The sequence below is a fragment of the Pinus tabuliformis genome, chromosome 9, assembly GCF_031772625.1.
Source record: "Pinus tabuliformis cultivar Carrire ecotype Pingquan chromosome 9, CPIR1, whole genome shotgun sequence".
Classification (NCBI taxonomy): Eukaryota; Viridiplantae; Streptophyta; class Pinopsida; order Pinales; family Pinaceae; genus Pinus; species Pinus tabuliformis.
This window is the reverse complement of record NC_142307.1, coordinates 1,284,890,038-1,284,913,443: the sequence shown is the minus strand read 5'-3', so window position 1 is coordinate 1,284,913,443 and position 23,406 is coordinate 1,284,890,038. Positions and strand designations below refer to the sequence as shown.

General features: G+C 34.3%; 1 protein-coding gene across 1 annotated transcript; it reads left to right on the top strand.

Moving 5' to 3' along the window:
• Positions 1-16,558: 16,558 nt before the first annotated feature.
• LOC149153270 (O-fucosyltransferase 20-like) lies at positions 16,559-19,460 on the top strand. Its single transcript, XM_089440402.1, has 6 exons — positions 16,559-17,372; positions 17,472-17,640; positions 17,747-17,836; positions 17,934-18,217; positions 18,331-18,589; positions 18,682-19,460. The coding sequence occupies exons 1-6, from the start codon at positions 16,783-16,785 to the stop codon at positions 18,913-18,915; spliced, it is 1,626 nt and encodes a 541-aa protein (XP_089296528.1). The 5' UTR covers positions 16,559-16,782; the 3' UTR covers positions 18,916-19,460.
• The last annotated feature ends 3,946 nt before the right edge of the window (positions 19,461-23,406 follow it).

Here is a 23,406-nt window from a genome sequence, read left to right as displayed (position 1 = left end):
TAAGCCTTTAACTTGTTGATCTGTTCTATACTTTTTCTTGCAATAAGCATATTGTCAGCATACAAAACCAAGATAATGAATATGCCAATGAAACTTTTAAAGTACATATAATGGTCATACTCACTTCTAGTGAAGTTCTGGCTCACCATGAAGGAATCAAACTTCTTGTACCACTGCCTGGGAGATTGCCTCAAGCCATATAATGATTCCCTGAGCTTGCAAACTAATCTTTTGTTGCAACCTTGTAAAAAATATTATGGTTGCTCCATATAGATCTCTTCTTCCAAATCTCCATGAAGAAAGATTGTTTTAATATCTAACTGTTCTAACTCAATATAAAGTAATGAAATTAGTGCTAATATAGTACGAATAGAAACAAGTTTGACGACTAGTGAAAAATTCTCATGAAAGTCAATGTGTTTTACCTAAGAGTACCCTTTTGCTACTAGCCTTGCCTTATATCTTTCAATACTTCCATCAAAATTTCGCTTCAATTTGAATACCCATTTGCATCTGACAACACTTCTCCCTTTAGGAAGTTCTATAAGATGCCAAGTTGTTTTTCTTGGCTAAGGAGTCCATTTCCTCGTCCATAACCTTCTTCCATTTTTCATTATTTGTATCATCCATTGCTTCCTAATAACAATAAGGCTCCGCATATTCTTCATACCTTTAGGGTGTTCTTCTTTCCCTTATAAAACTCCTTAGAGTGACTAGTTGCTGAACTTATACAGTTTCCTTTACATATTCTTCACCTTTTTCTTCAGAAGTCTCTTCTTCCTTCCGACTTTCTGAAAAAGGTTGAGTCTCCAACTGAATTTCTTGATTCGGCAATACCTGTTCCTGTTCAACTTTTTCAACATCTAATTTAAGAAGAGAAGATTCATCAAATTTTACATCTCTACTAATGACTATCTTATGTGAAGAAGGATCCCACAACCTGTATCCTTTCACAAAATCGTCATATCTAACAAAGACATAACATTTTGCATTTGGGTCTAACTTAGAACGTTGATTCTTTAGAATAAAAGCATATGCATTACAACCAAAAATTCTTAATAATGAATAATCACAAGACTAACCCAACCAAACGTCTTCAGGAATTTTACAATTTATAGTAATTGAAGGTGATCTGTTTACTAAATAACAAGCAGTGGATATTGCTTCTACCCACAACTCCTTCTGTAGGTTAGCATTGTTGATCATGCTTTTGGCTTTTTCCATAAAAGTCTAGTTCATATGTTCAACAACACCATTTTTCTTAGGAGTATAGAAAACATTTTTATGTCTAACAATCCCTTCATCCTTGCAATATTGTTCAAATTCTAAGGAAGTAAATTCACCGACATTATTAGTTCTTAAATATTTAATTTCTTTACCTGTTTTCTTTCTACCATCGGTTTAAATTGTCGAAGAACATTAAATACATCAACCTTTATTTTTAACATATAGACCCAAAATTTCCTAGAGTAATCATCAATAAATGTTACGAAGTAAGATGCACCTCCATAAGATACTATAGAATATGGTCCCCAAATATCAGAATGAATATAGTCCAAAATTCCTTTACTATTACGACTATCGGCTTTAAATTTCTATCTACATTGTTTTCCATATACACAATATTTGCAAAAAAATCTTAACTCAATGATTTCAAACTAGGAAGTGATTTGTAAATCACCAATACCTAAAGGCCCTTCTCGGTCATGTGATCCATTCACTAATGCCATAGGTGAGTATATTCTCTTACCTTCTCAAATACAATTGCTACCTCATTAACCTGAGTACTTTCTTTAAGTCTGTAAAGGTTTCCAATCTTCTTTTCCTTCATAACAACCAAAGTGCCCTTTGAAACTCTCAACACTCCACCTTGACCTGTAAACTTGTAACCGTCCAAGTCCAATACTCCTAAAGAAATCAAATTATTTTTCAACTCAAGTACATGTCTAAGATTAGTCAATGTTCTAATGGTATCATCATACATTTTAATTTGGACATTTCCCATCCCAATAGTTTGACAAGATACATTATTACCCATAAACAAAAAATTACAATTCAAAACTTGATATGAAGTGAACCAATTAATGTGTGAACTCATGTGAAGAGAAGCGCCATAATCTAACAACCAATCTTCATAATGCTAAGAAACATTGCAAATAGGCAAAGCTTCGTCTATCATACCTGGTTTAGGAGATAAAACTTCATGAGTCATACTTGATTCAACTTGATTTGCTTCCTTCTTTGGGTTTTCAACATACTCCTTTCTTTTCCAACAATCTTTCTTAAGATGCCCTATTTTGTTGCAGTACCAACATGACTTTATATTTTTGTCCTCTTGACCTTGATCTGGAAGAACTTCTTGCTTTCTCTTCTTTTTCTTTGGATTGGTCGCTAGCTACAATAATTTCTAGTGTGGAAGTTTCAATGTTAGACTTCCTCTGCACCTCTTTAGATAACATAGCTTCCACAACGGAATCAAATTCTAAATATTTGGTTGTTCTCAAACTAATAGAAGTCACAAAGTGATCCGAAGACTCGGGCAAAGAACATAACAAGGTAATAGATTTTTCTTCTTCTTCAAATTTAACATCCATAGCTGACGACTGGAAAATAAGTGTATTAAATACATTTTAAGTATTCTTAAATTTTGGTACCCTCCTTCATCTAGAGGCTGTACAATTGCCTCTTCAAATAGATTTTGTTAGTTAATGACTTGATCGTATACAGTGTTTCCAATTTTCCCCACAAACCTGTTGCTGAGGTTTCTTCAACAATGTTGAAGAGAACTTCATCCGCCAGGAGCAACTTGATGGTAATGAGAGATCGGACATCCAAGTCTTCCCAATCCAAATCTATCATACCAATAAGTTTGTTTCTAACCCCATCTAATGCTTTATGCAATCCTTGTTGCACCAACAAATCTTGTACCTTCAATTTCCACAATGTAAAATTGTTTTTACCAGTGAAATTCTCCACCTCAAACTTGGCATTAGTCATTTTGGCCATTTAATAAAAAACCCAAATGAAAAAGAGGCAAGAAATTTAATAAAGGAAAATCCTAACTACAAAAAAAAAAAAATCAAACAAGGAGGCAAAAAATTAAGAAAGGAAAAAACCTAGCTGAAGGAAATTTGAAAGAGCCCATGTAGGAAGAAAATGGGTTCAAAATACCAACAAGTGGTATCAAAGCAAGACTGTGAGGGATGTGAAGCAAATATAAGTGTGATGAAAACCTACAGAGTCGATTATGGCCAAGAATCCTTTTTCTAAAAAGTCTGCAACAATTTTTTAAAATTGAGGGGTCGCATAGTTTGATTTCATCTGGAATTAGGAAAGAAAGAAAAGCACTTGCAGAGGAGTCACCTATGTAGAAAGGTGAAGTCAGGCCCACTGATCTATGAAAAAATGCCAAGAAACAAGATTCAAGCAAGCCATTGCTTGTTTGTTGAGTTGGGAGAAGCCAAAGTCGAGAAGTCACTGCTAATTGTAAAAGAGAATATCGAATATCCGAAGTCGAGCAGTCATTGTTTGTTTCTTAAAAAAATTTAGGGTCAACTGCAAAGAAGAAGCATTCCACCAGTTTGGGAGCCACTCATCTAGTATCACCACAATAGATTTGTGCAGCTACGCATAAAAGAAAGCCACCAAACAAAAGGAGCAGTTGCAACAGATTTTTTTTTTGGCCAGTGAGAAATTCGAAGCAGCCAAAAAAGTGTCAGAACTGAAATTTACTATTAAACCCTAAGTTATTGGCGTCAAAGGGTGTAGACAAAAATCTAAGGAAGCATAGCGAACAAGGTGGTATTTTTTTTAAAACCTAGTAGAGTTTTTCATTGCTAATTTGATATCTCTGATGATTTTTTTTAAAGATTCACTGTTGGGTTTCTTAAAAGAAGAAAAGAAAAAGTCTAGAAATAGTCTCTTTTTGTGGAAGATTTTTTTTTTTGTGGAAATTTATTGCTAGGGTTTTGTGTGAAGAAGAGAAGTAAATTTTTGTGGTATTCTAAAAAAGAGGAAACAGTTTTTTGTTTTTTGTTTTTTTTTTAACCCTGGTGGGAAAACCCAAATGACAAAGAGGCAGGAAATTTAATAAAGGAAAAACCTAGCTGGCAAAAAAAAAAAAAGTCAAATAAGGAGGCAAAAAGTTAAGAAAGGAAAAAATTTAGGTGAAGGAAATTTGAAAGAGCCCATGTAGGAAGAAAACAAACTCAAAATACCAACAACTTGGTTTTGGTGGAGTTTAGTCCCTTTTGGGTTTGAGGTTCAAAGCTCATGGGTAAGGGTTGAGGGTAAAAACCAAATGTGGCTAGCCTTAGCTTAAGCTCAACCTAGTTGGAAAAATAAAAATAAAATAAAAGAAATTGTGATTCAATTATAATATGTCAAATTTTCATTTTTAATGGTATTTGTCAAAGTAAATGTTATGACATCAAAGGAGATATATATAGAGTTAAAGGTGTATGTAATGGTGTGAATCTATATGTAATAAGGGTTAGCCTAGTAGAGGACCCGCATGTATAATGACTGAGAATAAGTATGTGCAGAGGTCAATTAGTGATTATCAGGTGATGGTTGTATGATTTGGATAGTGACTTTATTCAGTTATTGGGTGATGATTCCCATATTGTTTAATGAGTTATTATATATCTCATCTCTATTATCCTTTTGAAGTTGTGTTCCACTTTCACATATTATGTACATTGTGCATATTCTAGTTTATTATACTATTTTCATATAAACATTTGGTGTCACAATATAAGGTCCTTGGCTTTTCTCTTTCAAATGAGTCAACTTACCATTTTTTTTAAACAATAACTAGAGAATTTATATTAATAAAAAATATGTGGTCAAAGCACTTGGCTTAGATACAATGGATAGAATGATATAAGGAATGTTTATTTTAGATATTTTGAAAAGAAAGGACATCTCGAGGATCTCTTTCTACGATCGATTTATTTGCATGGCATAGAAGTGGATGAGTAGTGGATTGAAATAGAGAAAAAATAGTCATTGTTAAGTAGTTCTTATCTTTTGGTATTTCTTACCACAATGTGTAATTTTTCAATATTCAAATCATATTTTTGAATCCATAAATGAATTCAACTCTTCAATTGATGTTTTTAATATATAAATGGATTCAATACCTTGAAAATCCCCTTTGGCACTTGGATTGTGTAAACTACACAACTTAACCTTGTAATTCCACTAAAATTTTACCAATTTTTAAACAAAATTGATTGAAAAATATACCTAAAAATGAATCAAAATATGGAATAATAAAACTACTAAAAATGTTTCAACCATAAAAAAATTTATAATTACTTTATATAATATATTCATATTTTTAAAATTTTTAAAACCACATATCATATAAACATAGTTCAAATTGAAATAGACCAATAAACACCTTTTTTTAATTAATTTATTTTAAAATATACCTCAATATTACCTAATCTAGTATATTAAAATATTTTTTTTGTCACTTATATTAAATTTTTTCTTTTATTATTAATATTTTACCAAATATTAATTTTATATTAAGAATTAAATGAAAATGTTTTTTTGGTTATTAATATATTTTGAAATATACCACATTATTATCTAATATATTGAAACATTGTATTTGTCACTCACATTGATTTTTTCACTCGAGCTTCACTAGATGAACCTTTGACATATCACTGGTATACTAAATAATACCCTTAATTTGACTACATATTAGAAAAAACCTCTAGAAATCACATTATTTAACCCCCTACCATTACAAACCAAATAGACCTTTCCAATTTAAAAAACCCTACTTTCAGTAGATATTATATGTATCCATTTTTTCATTAACATTTTTGATACCCCTTTATATTTTTTCATTAACTTTCAGCTCCATTTTTTTTATGTGCCAATATCAAAACCCTTTGCCCCTATTATATGCTCAATATATTATGACATTTTTCCTCAATATATATCCCCCAATACACTGCTTCTCGAGTGAAACCCTGTAGATTTTTTTAATTATTAATATTTGATAAAAAAATATATATATATTAAAAATTAAATGAATTACACATCTCTTTCTTATTAAAAAGTAATTTTTTTTTGTTTATTTACTTTCTATTGCTTTTTCTCTTTTGACATTAAATTATTTTACTATGGTCAATATTAAAGTAATTTTCATACATATAAGATTGATATTGAAATATATTAGATCATGTGAATATTCAGCTAATTGATTTAAGGGAGTTGTTTTTATGTAAGACTTTTTGGAGTTTCCGAGATATTTCTAGCTGGAATCTAGTGAAAAAAATTGTAGTCAAATCTTGAGTTATGTTGTTTAAATTGGTTTTATGACTGCATATATGGATTCAACACCTTGAAAAACCTAATGGCACTTCCATTGTTAAGAGTTCACCCGTCAAACTTGTGATTTCAGTGAATCCTATTAGATTTTAAATAAATTAGATCAGAAAATAAACCATAATTTTTTTTCAAAAAAGCACAATTAAATAAAAAATTATAAACATCACACACCTTCCTCATACTAGAAAGTAAAATTATAAAACTTGCTTACTTTTAATTTTCGTTATATCAGCAATTAATTGAGAGAACATAGTGAGAGGAGGGTTACTCATATATATATATATATATATATATATATATATATATATATATATATATATGTGTGTGTGTGTGTGTTTTTATTATGGTTGACATTATTTTTTATTGCTCTCTAGTCTAGTGTGGTAGTGGTAGAGATGTTGTAACATATTTCCATGTAATGTAATGTCCTCTAAATAAAAATAAAATAAAAATTAAATCAAATTAAAAGATTAATGTAATGTAAACATTTTAAATCGTCAAGTCTCACTAGCACAACCGGTTGAGGATGGGCCTCGTTAGCAAGGTGACCCAGGATCAAACGTCACGGGGAGTGGTTGTGCCTTGTGCTAGGGGAAGGAGACATGCTAAAAAATCAAGTCAGCTAAGAGCTGGTGTGGCCCAGGCTAGGTGTGATCCCCTGGTGACTTTGACGGATTAGATACCCTTGGATCACAACTCCTCAAGCCACAAGTCCAGCTTGGAGGATGACAAAAAACTTGACAAAAAAAAATGTAAACATTTTAAATCGGTCAAAATAAAATAGAAGATACTATTCCAATGCTTCCTAGTGTTAAAGTATTTCAACAAAAACGAATTCAATTGGTTTTTTTTCTAATAACAATCTAATCATAAAGAGGTCGAATTACTGTAGGATGGGGTGCTTTTGCATCGCGACCACCCGTTATTAGCATTTCTCGCCTTTCTGTCGACCCCTCTCCCCCACCTTAGATCCCCTCCGGAGTCGTCTAGTCCCCTCTAGATCTGGCTAAACAATCTCTCATGGCTGAGTTGGCCCAAGACTCCTCCTTAGCCAAGCAAATCGTTGCATTCGACTCTCTGGTGGCCTATGGACCTAAGTTTCAAAAGTTAGAACCTGGCTCAAGCCTTGGGCCTTGCCCATCCCTCTCTCTATCCTTGAGATTCATCCTTCTCCCTGCCTAGTCTGGACCCTTCGCCTTCCCCTAGACAAGTTTTCTGAATGGAAGCAAAGATCTCAATCCTGGATTCTTCAATTTGTTGGAGCCTCAAAAAGAAACCTAGGGGTGGCAAGAAGGGGAGGGATTCCCTCTAATCCCAAAGAATAATTGTCGACAAATATGCCTGGGGCTTGGGAAAGAAATCCAACAACCAAGAAGAATCTTATGGCCTTTATCTAGGGCTCCTATTAGTCCATCAAAGAGGAATTGAGCACTTGCGCACCAACTCTGTTGCCCAGAACAACAAGTTAAATCAGTTGCTTCAATGAGCCCATGGAATTCTTCCTTCCTTTACTAATCACCAATTTTACCATATTTTAAGATCGTTAAACATGGAGGCATATTCACAAGGTAATAAGGCTTGTCATTTGAATGAAGGAAAGATTGTTGTCAATGGAACCTACGGTTTTCTACCCATCCCTTAAGTCACATTATGCAATTATTCCCAAACTATTCTCCCCCCCCCAAGGATTTATTCTATTAAAGTGCACTTAGAATTAAATCTTCCCTCCCCATCATTTATTCCCTTCTCAACCTCTTTTTTCTCCATCTCCCTTCCTTGATTCCCTTGGGATCTCCTCTTAGGAATCCCCTCCTGGAGCAATATGATGAACCCTCCTACATTATCCTTGACGTGAGGTGCTTTGAATACGGTCCATGTGACGTATTTTGCTATGAAGGACTTGATAAGTGTGGGAACTCTCTTGTCCGTCTCTCCGATTATGGTCTCCCACTATAGTTTTCAAGTGCTTCCCATGCGATACCCCTCTGTGAGTGAGTTGCATTTAATCCCTCTGGTCCAAATTGTACTGCTCAACTGCTCAAGGGTGAAGGTCAATTCATGTTACAGAGCAATGATGAAGCCACCATAGGATCCTGGGGGCACACAACCCACTCCTTTGTATTGCACAAGGCTCCTGCATGGCTTATTCTATATATCGTTGGGGGACAGATTGAAATTATTCATTCAATTGGAGGTTAGCAGGCTAGGCAAGAAATTAGTTAGAGTTTGACTCCCCTTTCGCCTTTTGGGGGACCATTGTAGACCTCAGTTGGTCGAAGTCATTTTGCAAGGCTTTGCGCTTGAACTGGCTTGGGGATACTTTACTCCCTAACCTTGGGTGTCCTTGCATTTAGATTAATTTGTTCTTTTGGTCTCAGCTTGTCAAGCAATTGGAACGGCGGTTAGGAGATTGTTTAGTGTGAATTTTCACATTTTCTCTGCAATGGCGTCAGGATCCTGGGGTTGCCATCATTCGAGCTCGAGTGGGGTGGCGAGGGATATATCCCAAGAGTTGGTCAAGTCCAAGATGTGCTCACCCTTAACCTCTTCCTCTCCCCCAGCCTATGAATTGTGTGCCAACGAGCATGCAGAACTACATGCATAAATATTTGACTTGTAGGTGCTTCTTCAACAAAGGAGGGATTGGGTTGCTAAAAATATGAATATAATCAAGGCCAAGAGAAACAAAATTGCACACCTGGAAGATGAGGTTGGGGCTCTCAGAAACATGGTTGAGGACCTCCAATTGCAGCTTGCCAAACAAAATTCTTTGTTTGAAGAAGAAATCTTGGGCTTAAACCTTAATCACCCTGTTGTTCCTGAGGTCTAGTTTGTGTTTGTAATGTCAGGTTTTCTATGTATCTATCTATTATCGCAGTTTTGTCGAGTATACAATAGTCTAGAATAATAGGAGTGTTGTTTAATTCTGGAATTTTGATTGATAATTGGGCCTAGTTTGGTAGTTTGCATTTATAGAAAATGAATCCCATCAATGTAAATTACTGAGTATTTACCACATCCGAGCACGGAGTAAATATAAACAATACTCATTGGTATATATATATATATATATATATATATACCCTGTAAAAATAAAATAAAAATGACCAAGGTATTGATAACCCATGGTATTCGTGTGGAATATAGCCTATTTAACTCAATATCTACCAAGCATCTAGAGGGATCAAATGCAAATCTCTTTTAGAGTGAAAAGAGATTTGATTCCTCTAAGAGCTTGGTAGATCCACAATTAAGATGGATTTATTCTCTCCAACCTAGTATGGTAGAGATGTTGTAATGTAATGTCTTATTTAACATTTTGATTGGGTCAAAATAAAATTAAAAACTTAATATTCATATTCATATTAATATCTATATTTAAAATTAATTAAAATTATTAATAATTAAACAAGTCTAGATCCATTTTAGCTCCTAATCTACCAAGCACTAAGAGGGATCCAATCTCTTGAGATGCAAACCTCTTTTAAATTGAAAAGATGTTTGATCGCTTTCGGCTGATGGATCTATCTTAAATCCAGATCTATCAAGCACAAAGAGGGATCAATATCATCTCGTGAGATGCAAACCTAGTTTAAACTAAAAACAGATTTGATCCCTCTCGGTCATAGTTAAGATGGATATGGGTTGGTTTTATTACAGCTCAGATAGTTTTTTTTTTTTTTTTAAGAATTTTTTATTTTATTTTTTAAAAACTCGCACTTGAGCACAATCAGAATCACAGGTAGGCCTCATATTGAAATGTAGAATGCACCTCTTGGCACAATAATCTCTTAGCAAACATGTAAACACATAATTAGTATAAAATTAATTAAAACCCACAATGATGATTTTTAAGTAACAAATTAAAATTTTCTTTATAATTATTTAAAAACACAATAAATTGACTTCCAAAATGCATTAATCAATACTATTTTTAAAAAACATAGCCTAATTAAAAGATGGAAATGAATTAAAAAATAAAAATGATTTTTTCCTAAATATTTTTTCTGATTAATTTTAGTTAAAGTGGTAGAATTTTTTAAAAACTTTTTAATTTGCAGAATTAGAGTACCCTGAAGTTTTTGATAAATTTATTTATAAATTTAAAAACATATTTTTAATAAAAAAAATCCATAAATAAAAAATGAGAAACTTACAGTTGCCCTTTTTAAATTAAGCCATGTAGTTTTCTCGAAGGTTACATGAACTTTTATCAAAAGATTCTCTAAGGCTAATTAGAGAAGATAAAGGAAGCGATATCTGGAAAATGCATCTCTTGTAAGTTGTTTTGAGAATTAAAGTAGAACGTGTTATAAAGTCTTAGATCCCATCACAATTAAGTTGATGTCTCTGCCCATCAATGTATAATATATATATATATATATATATGTGAGAATATGAATGGTGGATAGATGTAATGGATATTATCAACTTTCAGAGTCAAATGGTTTGGTGAGTAGATATTGATTGTATGAAAAATTGACTAACTTATAGGTTGAAAACCATTGCAATGCGTCTAGTCTAAATTCCGGTTATATTTAGAGAAAATTAGGTAAGGATTTTTGTAAATCCAAGTTATAATTATTAAACTTCAAAATTTTAGGTGTCCTGGACGTTTTTGATGGTGTTGAATCCATTTCGACCATCAAAAACACGATTCAAACACTGTCTCTACCAGATTTTTTGAAATTTTCCATCAAAAACACGATTCAAACACTGTCTCTATCAGATTTTTTGAAATCCATTTCCACCATAAAAAACACGATTCAAACACTTTCTCTACCAGATTTTTTGAAATTTTTTTGCCCAGATTCCAGCTACTTTTAGCGGCAATTCCTCTGCCTCGTTAGTAGACTCCATTGAAGTCTTTTTTATTATTTTAATTTATTTGGTGGTAATTTTAGTTGATTTTGTAGTCATAGTATTAATTGGTGTTATGACATCTGATGTATTAATTTTTTTATTAGTATGTCTTTTCCCTAGCACAAGGTATAATTATTTTATGAGGTTTGATCTTGGGTCACTTTGTTGACAAGGCTTATTCTCAACCAATTGTACTAGTGGGACTTTACATATAAAATAATAATTTATTTATATATGATATTTTGTTAATTTATTATAATTTTATTTTTATTTATTTTTTAAAATTAGATGATAAATATTAATATTGAAAATATTATTATTTCAAAGTTTTTCTAAAAATTGTGGTATGATAAAGAGTTAGAGGTAAAAAGGAAATTAAGATATTATAAGGAGGTGAGCAATCCAAATCTCAAAAATCAAAGTATATATTTATCCTAATTAGTGTAAAGAAGAAAACAAACATTACTAAACTATGAATAAATTCTCATGAGCTCCAAAGTGAAATTGATCATCAATTCTTAACACCTCTTGGGATGAAAGAATCTTACCTTGTGACACTAAGATGGTTGAAGACGAAAAACACTTCCTCTTATATTGTCCATTATATACTCATTAGATCTAAAGTTCAAAATATTTGCCACATTACCATCATTCTTGACCTCTTAACTCAATGTAACTATGTGTGATTTTGGAACACTTTTCTTAATGCTTTTCAAGTTTAGAAATAAACTTTTAAAAAAATCCAAGTAATATTTAACCTTCTTAAGATCTGATAAACCATTTTTGGTCTACATGGATGTTAATCATCATCGTCATCAAAATGTATCACACTTTATTTAATATTAGAATTCTCAAATTAAGATAAATATTATACTTGCTCTTTTTATTAAAAGGATAAGAACATATGTACTTATTTTTTCAAATTGATAATTTCTCAACGAGTTAAATTTAATTTCATTACAATTACAATATATGATTGACTTTATCTTTTCTTTTTTCTTTTTTTAATTGATGAACAATTTGTAACTATAACCAAATGCTAACTACTTAATGAGCCTTTTTAATGAGGCCACATTAAATTTATTCATGCACGATACCTATTGAACCTTATATTATAATAACCAACATGATAGAGGTCCTAGTCCATATTACATTAAATAGACACCACACATATCATATTCTTAACTCTAGTGGACACATAGATGCCTATTACACCCTTTAGAAATACCCCACCATTCCGTTTCCCTCTAGAAGCATTGTTCTTAATTACTATAGTAATAATGTACAATGATAAACTAGGGTCCCACGAATACCATGATGCTAAAGTAATTTAGGCGGCTCATTCATCAACACAAATATTCTAATGTTAGTATGATAATGTTAACTTCTAATTGATGGCACCTAAGTTAGACAGATAATTAAGTAATGTGCTTTGAATGCCCACCATAATCAAGTGAATCCAAATAAAAAGATTCATCTATAGGAAAAGTACCATGCACATAGTTCGAAAAAGTTGATTGTGGATTTGGAATGAACACTACCCAAAAAAAAAGTAGCTATAACATGTTCTTGACTTTCCTCAATGATGTTCACTTCATATGGAGTATGGTCATCAAATATAATATTAAAGTAATTTACTTCTTATAAATGATAACCATCCATATACCATTCATCACAAGCTTCCTCTAAATCACACCATGTCTATCCTTCTCTTTTCTATTTCTCTAATATATTTCCAAAGTGCTAATCTTTGGATTGCTTCTCACATTTTTTTGTACTTTTTGTACTTAGGGTTCCAAAGCTTTAGGATTTGAAAATTTGTCTATTTTGATAAACCATCTTTTTATATGATCTTCATATTCCATTACAAAATCAAAAAATTTATAAGAGGAAATTCTTCATAACAATTTGCTTAGAAAAAGATATCCCTCAATTATGGAGGCTATTATATCCATGTTAATTGCAATGATCCACTATAAGCTTGAAAGCTAAGGCTTTAAAATAAAAATTTAAAGAAACTTATATTTGATGGATCTCTTTCGTGTAACTAGGGTTTTGAGGCTATGATTTGAAATGACTGTAATTCTTCAATATTGATGAGAATCACTATTATGATTCCATAGTAGAAAAGAAGTGGTCATAACATGCTCTTGACTACCCTCATTGATGTGAAGAGTATGTCATCAACGAGAACTTGAAAGAATTTTACTTCTAATAAATGATAATTGTCCATACACCATTCACAAGTCTCCTCTAAGTCACACCATGCACATCTTTCTCTTTGATATTCCTCGAAGTGCTAATGTTTGGATTATTTCACACACTTCCTATATTTTTTTGTACTAAGTTCCCTAGAATTAATAGCTTTATAGGAAATGCTTTAGGAATTGAAATTTCCTCTACTTCAATAAACTATTGTTTGATGTGTTTTTCATATTCCATAGAAAACAAGAAAACTTATAAAAGAGACTTCTTCCACATAATTTGGCTAGAAAAAGATACGCCTCAATGACGGGGGCTAATATATCCATGTTAATTGCAATATTTCACTGTAAGTATGAGAGGTAGGGTTTTAGAACAAAATTAAGAGATTCTTATATTTGATGGATCTCCTTCATGCAACTTGGGTTTTGAGGCAACTAATTACGTCATGAGAATTCGTTAAAAACAAGGAAAATACTAAGAGGACCATATGATTACTCAAATAATGCAAAGGTAAGGAATGCAATCCTATTTGGTGTTAGTCAATATGAACTTGTCAAGGTAATTCATTGTAAATATGTTAAGGAGGTCTAGGATAAGCTCAAGAACAACTACAAAGGAGACACTAAGGTAAATAAAGCTAAACTTGAAACACAAAAAAATGAGGTTTGAAAGTCTAAAGATGAATGAGGATGAAAGTATTGCATAATTATTTCTCAAAGTTGATGAAATAGCTAACACCATTAGAGGCCTTAGTGGAAATCTTGATGAAGAAGTTGTGGTTCAGAAAGTATTAAGTTCTCTACCCATGAGATTCAATGCCAAGATCTCTACCCTTGAAGAGATGCAAGGCCTGCACACTTTCATAATGGAAGAACTACATGGAATTCTCACAACATATGAAATGAGGATTGGAAAAGAGGGGTCAAAACCAAAGGAGGCTTCCTTCAAAGTCTCAAATATAGTTATATGTGAGGAGGTCAAAGAGAAGAGTAGTGAATAAGCTCAAGGGGAGTTGCAAGATCAATAGTAGCATGTGTTCAGGGGGAGTTGATTTCTCAAGCAAAACATGATATTAAAAGTTTGCAAATATGATATGTTTTGTCTTATTTCACTTGTATAAGTGGTTGACATAATGAGGTTCAACAGTCATGAGCATAAGCAACCTATCATGTTAAAGAAAAGGAAGAATTTGGCTCTAATAATAAATTTTAAAAGGTTATAAAATATTGATTCACCCCCCTCTCAACATTTTCCTAGGTCCCTTGTCCCATAAACAAGGGGGTCTCATACACCAATTTGGTGTATGGCTTGGCCGTGACCTTAAAATTAGATAATAATAATAATAATATAATTTCCAAAAATATTTTAAGACACAACTTAAAATAATTTTAATTTCTAAAATACTTTCTATAATCTCTTATAAATCCAATTTTAAAATATCATAACCATTCATTCTAATATAGACTCAATTTAAAATATCACAACCACTTTTCTTTTAATGACATTGAGATTAAGAAAAAAACATGACCAATAATAATAATTCCATTAACTAAAAATCCTCCGCCCCCTAAACAATTGACTCATAAATAATATATAATATATAATCAACACTTTATTCAATATTAAAATCCTTAAAATAAAACAACTTTGTACCATAAAATCATTTTGTCAAATATCATTCTATTCATTTGTAAACCATAAACTCATCTTTATTTTAAAAAAAAAGTCAACCAACCATAACCATAATTAAAGGCTCTTTTTAATAGTTACGTTGTATATATTTAATATTAATTAAATCATAACACTTGAAAATATTATACTAATTAATAATAGCTATATCTTATATTTAATTTTGATTTTAATGAGCTTATAAATCTATAATAAAATTTTTAAATTAAATATAGCAATTAAATCTAATTTATAATAAATTAATTAAATATAACACACCGTATATTCACCCTTCTCCTTCCAAAGTAATAGTCATTCTCTATCCATTATATGTTTATATTTTGTACTAGTAATGTTTATATTTTGAATCTAATATGGTATAATTTATATATGTTATATTTTAAATCTAACTTGGCACAAGTTAGGGAAAAGTAGGAGTTTGTTGGTACTATTTTGTTGTTAAATGATGATGAATTATTACTAATGTATTCATTCTATGTTTATATTTTGAATTTAAAATGGTATAACTTATATATGTTTATAGGTTTATATTTTAATGGAAAAATAAGAATTTGTTGGTAGTATTTTGTTCTCACAGGATGATGGATTGTTTGTTGGTAGTATTTTGTTGTCAAATGATGATAAATTGATTAGTTTTAGATAAAGAAAATTAAATGTTATGTTATTTTTTTTGAGTTGAAAATAAATAACATGTTATAGGGTATTAATTGAGTGGCAGCTGTATATGTTCATTATTCAGTTTTGGATTTGGTAAAATGGAACAATAGACATATACAGCGGCCGCCCAATTAATACCTAATAGCATGCTCAATATGTGTTGTTCTTTCTTTTAACCGTAGTCTAAGTAGCCGGAGCAGAGGAATTGCTCGGTAAGTTATGGAAATTCTAGTCACATTTAGAGAAAATCCGGCAAGGATTTTAGTAAATCCAAGTTATAATTGTTAAACTTCAAAATTTTAAGTATCCTAGATGTTTTTTATGGTCCTGAATCCATTTCCACCATTAAAAAAAACATGATTTAAACACTCTCTGTACAATATTTTTTTGAAATTTTTTTATTCAAACTCCAGACACTTTTAACTGTCCAAACAATTCATCCACCTCGATAAAAGACTCCTTCCTTTTGTCAGGAAACTAGTTCATTGGATCCTTCCACTCTCCTCTATAACGGTAACGCAGGTTAAGAAAATATTTCCCATTTGCTACTTAATATAGGTGACTTTGGTACAATCCTAGAGGTACACAGGGAAGGAGCTCGTGGGGCCTGGTAACCACCAGAGAGATCCAGGTGGCACATCCCAAAAGGCACGCTCTCAAGGTTTTGGGAAGATTCATGGAAAATCTGCTGACGGCTTACAGCGGCTGTGGCCAACTTTTTCCTCACTGGAGCCCGCACAAATGCCTGTCCATTTCTTCCTTCCTTACGAATGAAATCCCAATGTGTGTCCTAAACGCGTATGGATGGACATCATTTTTTCTTTATCAGGTCCACGCCTACTCCGGTGCCAAATTGCAAAACGGTACCCCGTCTAATTGATTTCTGATTGCTTTCTCAACACATTATCGGCCAGGAGCCCTGCTACAATCAATTCTTGCAAAAGTCCCCCGGATTAGCCATTATTGGTTCAGCAGGAAGCTCTGGATTAAGCATTTAAGCATTTGTAATTATCGATGGCGAAGCACAGCAAAGTTTCTTTAATTTCGATACCCGCAGAAATGATAAGTTCCGTGAACGGCCATGTCATTTGGCCCAGGAAAGGTCTTAGATACGCACACCCTCGAGCACTTCGCAGCTCAAGCTTTTGGCCGGTGGCTTTCATGGCGTTCTGCGCTTGCGTTGCGATACTTCAACTCGTTGCTACTTGGAAAACCGGCGCCACCATCATGGATTCTCCTTGCAGCTTGCCAGCGCGTGCGGACCCCGATATTGCCCGGTCCACTTCGACGGCTCTTCTTGCAGAAACGGCGCCATCTCTGCTACCTTTGCATGATTTACCGCCGAATATAACAGACGGCGAGAAGGGTTTCTGGGCTCAGCCGGATAATTTGGGGTACAAACCATGTGTCGAGTTCAGTAGGGAGTACAGGCAGGCCTCCTCATACATCTTGAAAGGGAGGCGCAGGTATTTGATGGTCGTCGTCTCAGGAGGTCTCAATCAGCAGCGCAATCAGATCGTCGACGCGGTTGTCATTGCCAGAATTCTGCAGGCGGCTCTGGTTATTCCCATTCTGCAAGTCAATGCTGTTTGGGAGGATGACAGGTGATTCTTTAATTTCGATTCTGCATAAACATGGTCCAAGCCATGGCTTCGCCTTCGTTTATGCTAAAACTGGATATTTACTGTTTCTTTTTGATGTAGTGAATTCTCGGATATCTTCGACGTCGAGCATTTCAAGAAAACTCTGAAAGGCGACGTCCGAATCGTGTCTTCGCTGCCTTCCACTCATTTGATGTCGAGGCCCGTGGAGGAGAAGATAACTCCTCTTCACGTTAGCCCCCGCTGGATTCGATCTCGGTACCTCAGGCGGGTAAGCACGTAATTTATTCAAATTCATTGAATCTCATCTTAGTGCATAGTGCGTTCACAATTTTCCCAAATGAAATTGAAAACTGACTAGGATCTACACATGGCAGTTGAACAAAGAAGGAGTTCTGCTTCTTCGAGGATTGGATTCGAGACTTTCCAAGGATCTTCCTCCCGATCTTCAGAAACTCCGCTGCAAGGTCTATTTTGCTGTTAATTGCCCTCTTTCTTCGCAATCCCCAGGCACTGGAAACAAGAAAATGTCTGTTAATACTTTATCGTCTGTTTGTGTTCCAGGTCGCCTTCGACGCCTTAAGATTTGCAGCACCAATTCAAGCTCTGGGGAACAGGATTGCGAAGAGGATGTGGGAAACAGGCCCTTACATAGCTCTGCATTTACGGTTGGAGAAAGATGTTTGGGTTAGAACTGGATGTCTTCCCGGCTTGGGTTCAGAATATGACCTAATAATCCAACAGGAGCGGAGAAGCCATCCAGCTCTTCTCACATCGCGATACAACATGACTTACACAGATCGGAAGCTTGCTGGTCTCTGTCCTTTAAACGCCATGGAAATCGCCAGGTTATTTTGATTCCCTTTTCTTTTGTTCTCGCTTCTTTCAGCGTGATATTATTTAAAGTTTTCGCTGTTCTATTATTCTCCATCACCAAATTATTTCCCCCCTTTTGTAATAGGCTGCTTAAAGCCCTGGGAGCGCCCACAAACAGTCGAATATACTGGGCCGGCGGAGAACAGTTGGGCGGAAAGAAGGCGGTGGAGCCTCTGATCAAACACTTTCCAAATCTTTACAACAAGCACAGCCTGGCCTTGCCAGGGGAGCTCCAATCTCTGAACAACAGAGCATCACTTCTAGCTGCAATCGATTACATTGTGGCACTAAACAGCGATGTTTTCATGGCATCACACGGAGGAAACATGGGCCGTGCGATTCAGGTACTCTCTTCAATTCTCCATGTTTAGAATTCTATTGCATATTCTATCCATAGTTGCGTCATGAAATTTATTCACATGTGATTGTGCAACAGGGCCACAGGGCGTACTCGGGCCACAGAAAGCACATAACTCCAAACAAAAGACAGATGCTTCCTTACTTCCTTGACAAAACATTGGGTGAAGAAGATTTTAACGTCATTGTGAGGCATCTGCATGACGAATCGCTTGGGCAACCTGTATTCAGAACGGATAAATCAGGGCGTGATGTCGTGGCTTACCCTGTTCCTGAATGTATGTGCACAAAACAGTCTAAAGAGCACAGGTAGTCACATTCCTTGCACAGTCAGTCATGAGAACATGATTGAGCAACAATACCCTGGCCCGGAGCTCCAACTAAGGATTTGTAAACGGCGGATAACATAAACGTCCACTGATCCTAAATTATTAGCTGTCTGGAGAAGTAGAATACTCATGGCTAACCGAAAGTGCTATATATGGCGCTCTGCCTATTCTGATGTTTTTGCAGTAGACCACAATTTTTTAAAATTTATGGAAGGCTACAACAAACAGAGCTGTTGCCTAAAATTTGCTATGACTGTTTGCGCAAGTCCTCCTGGGACAGTGAAGAAATTGACGGAAGGGCCACCGCTGTAAATGTAAATTCGCGGTATGGAGGATTGTTCTTTGAAAATGGGCATCATGACGGCTACTCGATCCGCAAGTCGGTGGTTATAGTAGTCGGCATGACAGGATTGAAAAGAATTTCCAACCCCCACCCTTCAACTGGAATTAGAATGGGGATCCTATCAAATACCCACAGATTAATTCTCGCTGGAATTGGAATGCCGACAACAACATCAAATTATTTATTCATGTGCACGTTGGCTATTTTAAAAGGAGTAGTCTTTAACGCGACTTTTTGAAAGCATTTCCGGCGATTTTTTCCGGTGAAAATCCGGCAGTAATTTATTGGAATCCAAGTTTGATAGCTAATTTCTGCACAATGAAACCGTCCCAGGGGTTTTTCAAGGTGCTGAATCCGAATATGCAGTTAAAAAACCATTTTAACTGCAACAAATCATGATTTCATCTCAATTTCTTCCGCCGGATTCCGTCACCGGAATCTCAAAAAGTCGCATTATAGACAACTCCATTTTAAAATTCAGTCTCCCACATTTTTTTTCCCAGAGAGTTATCACCACATTGAAAGGCGTGTTGACATCATAGTGCGAGGTTGTAAGTGTTGAATATAAAGTTAACAAGAGGTGGTTTTGATGGATGTAACTAGTACTAAATTAAAGCATATGAAAATTTACAAGTGTTTTTTAAATATTTTAAAATTTCCACTAAATTTTCTACTCTGCGCGTATATATGCATGGGTAGGAAGGCTACTTGCGACTTTTTGAAACGTGGTGTTGGAGGTTTGATTACACCTGTAATGGCTGTATTAACAGAGTAAGTAATGTTTGACTCTTATTGTGCTAAGGATGCTTGGTAACTTTCCTGATAAAGAAAAAGCACATTGCTTCTTCCATATTAGATGAGTCACAGTATTACATTCTAGTCCGTCAGAGATGCACGAGGGACATATTTATATGTTAAATTGATTAAAAAATTATAATCTGAATCAATTTTGTTTAATGGTTAAAGATTCATATATCATTATAGGATAATGATAATTATAAACAAAGTTTTCGGAATATTAATAATTTAATATGTTTTTGCCCGCATGTAAATGTTAATTATCTCTGCCTTTATTATGGCACTTTGAGGAAATAATTGGAAATTAACCCTGAAAGCAGTGGCATTAAAGTTATACGATGAAATTATAAATGGTAATTTAAAATAATAGTAATGTATAAAATCTATAATTTTTTTTTTAAATTAAAATTATGAACTAAAATAAACCTATTTATTTACATGTGGTTTTTGACAGAAAAAAAAGAATTATTAAAAATTTGGACAGCTCACAGGGATGGAACACTACTTAGAGACTCTGTCTCTACAGAATTAGCTCTACCATTACAATAATTATATGAGAAATATATAATTCATATACAATTAGAGAAATTGAAACAACACCCTAGAAATCAGCGACAAACTCCTAATCTAAAGTTGGTTGAACCGTCACTCCATTAATACATTTCATCATTAATCTCAACACTCCCCCTTAATGGAGAAATGGATTCACACATATGCCTAACACTTTCCTAAACAATTCAAACTTGATTCTACCAAGAGGTTTGGTAAAAATATCAGCAACATTGTCACAACTATTACAATACTCAATATGGATTTCTTTTGACTAAACTTTCTCCCTGACAAAATGAAATTGTGTATGGATATGCTTTGTGTTCTTATGAAATACTGGATTATTTGGAAGTTTGATGGAGCTCTGGTTGTCGCATTTGATCACTGTTGCAACCCTCTGTTCTTCTCCATCATCAAGGAGAGGTCTCCTCAACCGAATTGCTTCACATGTTGCTGCACACATAGCTTAATATTTAGCTTCCGCAGCAGACAAGGATATTGTGTTCTGTGTTTCACTGCTCCATGTAATGACCTCAGATCCAATGTTAAATGCATAGCCTATTATGGATCGTTTGTCATCTACATTTCCAGCCCAATTGGAGTCTAGAAAACCTGTCAATTTAACATCATATGAATCAGTATAAACAATACCAAAATCTAAGGTTCCCTAAAGATATCTTAAAACGCCTTTTGCTGCAACCCAATGGCTCTCAAGTGGCTTTGACATAAATTGGCTCAATGCACTCACTGCATAAGCCAAATCTGGCCTAGTTGTAGTCAAGTAGATTAGATTCCCAACCAGTTGTTTATACAAAGTCGCATCTGCCTCCTTAGATCCATCATCATTCTGAAGTTTTATATTCTGTTGTAAAGGTACTGCTGCAGCTTTGCACTGATCCATTCTGAACTTTTCTGGTAAGCCCCTGACATACTTACTCTGTGATAGAAAAGTTTGTCCAGAATCCCTCCAGACATCTAAACCCAAACATTAATGTAACTCTCCAAGGTCTTTCATCTCAAAGAATTGTGACATCTGCTCCTTGATTTCTTTAATGAGATTATCAGCATTCCCTGCAATGATTAGATCATCTACATATAAATAAATCAAAACAATCATTCCCTATTATTAAACACGGTATAAAGATTAGAGTCATTCTTACTTCTTTTATAACCATGCTGCAGGAAAAATGAATCAATTTTGTCATACCATGACCTGGGTGACTGTTTTAGTCCATACAACACTTTCTTCAACCTGCAAACTAAATGTTTTTCACCCTGTTTGACAAACCCCTCATGTTGCACTAAGTAGACTTCTTCTTTTAAGTCCCCATTTAAAAAAGTAGATTTAACATCTCGCTGGTGAATCATCCAATGGTGTTTGGTAGCTAAAGCAATTATCATTATGATTGTGTTTAGTTTAGCTACAGGGGCAAATGTTTCATCATAATCTATGCCTTCTTGCTGCGAATACCCCTTTGCAACTAGCGTAGATTTTTATTTATCTATGCTCCCATTTGCTTTAAATTTAGGCTTATACAGCCATTTGCATCCTATGGGTTGTTTGCCTTCAGGTAGTTTAACTAAACCCCAAGTTTTGTTTTTGAGGATTGACTCATATTCCTCTTCCATAGCAGCCCTCCATTCACTATATTGACTAGCTTCTTTATAACTAGAGGGTTTAACAACATTCATCATACTAGTTATAAAAGCATTTTTCCTATATCTTGCTGGCAACTAAACATTCCTATCTGATCTCCTGAGTGGTGGGGTAGCTTCAAACCTTGTCTGATCATCCTTTTGTGGACTTGGCTTGACAACTACATCATCTTGTTCCCCTCCCTGTTGCTGCTACTGCTGTTGTTTAGCGTTGTCACCTGATTCATCACTTCCTTCTTCCACCAACAAGGGCACGTGTCACTCTTCATTAGCACTCTCATGACTTTCATCATTAACCTACTCATGAAACACTACATCTCTGCTCGCAAAAACTTTATGAGTAGAGGGATTAAACAGTTTGTAAGCCTTGAATTTTGTACAATACCCAACAAAAACACATTTGATGGGCTTTGAATCCAGTTTCTTTCTATTTTCCTTTCGGACATGAGCAAAGGCTTTAGAACCAAAAAATCTCAAATGCTTAACTGCAACCTTATAGCTAAATAAAGCTTCAAAAGGAGTTTTGAAATCTAAACTTTTGGTTGGACTCCTATTCTTTAGTTATACTACAGTATTAATTGCTTCAGCCCAAAACCCATTAGAAAGATTCTTACCTTTTAACATACTGTGAGCACACTCCACAAGGGTTCTGTTCTTCCTCTCTGCAACCTCGTTCTGTTGAGGAGTGTGGGGTACTGTAAATTGTTGTTGTATCCCATGATCTTTGCAGTATTTGAGGACACAAGCTTTCTTGTACTCTCGCCCTTGATCTGAGCAGAGAATCCTGATGCATTTACTGGTTTGTTTTTCAACCATACTTCTGAACTCCTTTAAGTATTCAAAAGTGTGACTCTTCTTCCTAAGGAAATACACCAAAGTAAATCTAGTACAATCATCAATAAACATTAAAAAATAGTATGCACCACCTAATTACCTTGTCTGCATAGGCCCGCATAAATCTGTGTGTACCATCTCGAGTATATCTCTCCTCCTTCTATCAACATTCACAGGAAATTCATCTATGTGCATCTTTCCAAGTGCACATGCATCACAATCAATATGGACAGATTTTAAAACAGGAAGACCTTCGACCATATCTCTTTTCTGTAATAGCAACAGATCATTGAAG

Coding starts and splice junctions, on each gene's coding strand:
- LOC149153270 (XM_089440402.1), top strand. CDS start 16,783: ATGGCGAAGCACAGCAAAGTTTCTTTAATTTCGATACCCGCAGAAATG. Junction 17,641..17,746: donor GATCTCGGTACCTCAGGCGG/GTAAGCACGTAA, acceptor TACACATGGCAG/TTGAACAAAGAAGGAGTTCT. Junction 18,218..18,330: donor AACGCCATGGAAATCGCCAG/GTTATTTTGATT, acceptor CTTTTGTAATAG/GCTGCTTAAAGCCCTGGGAG.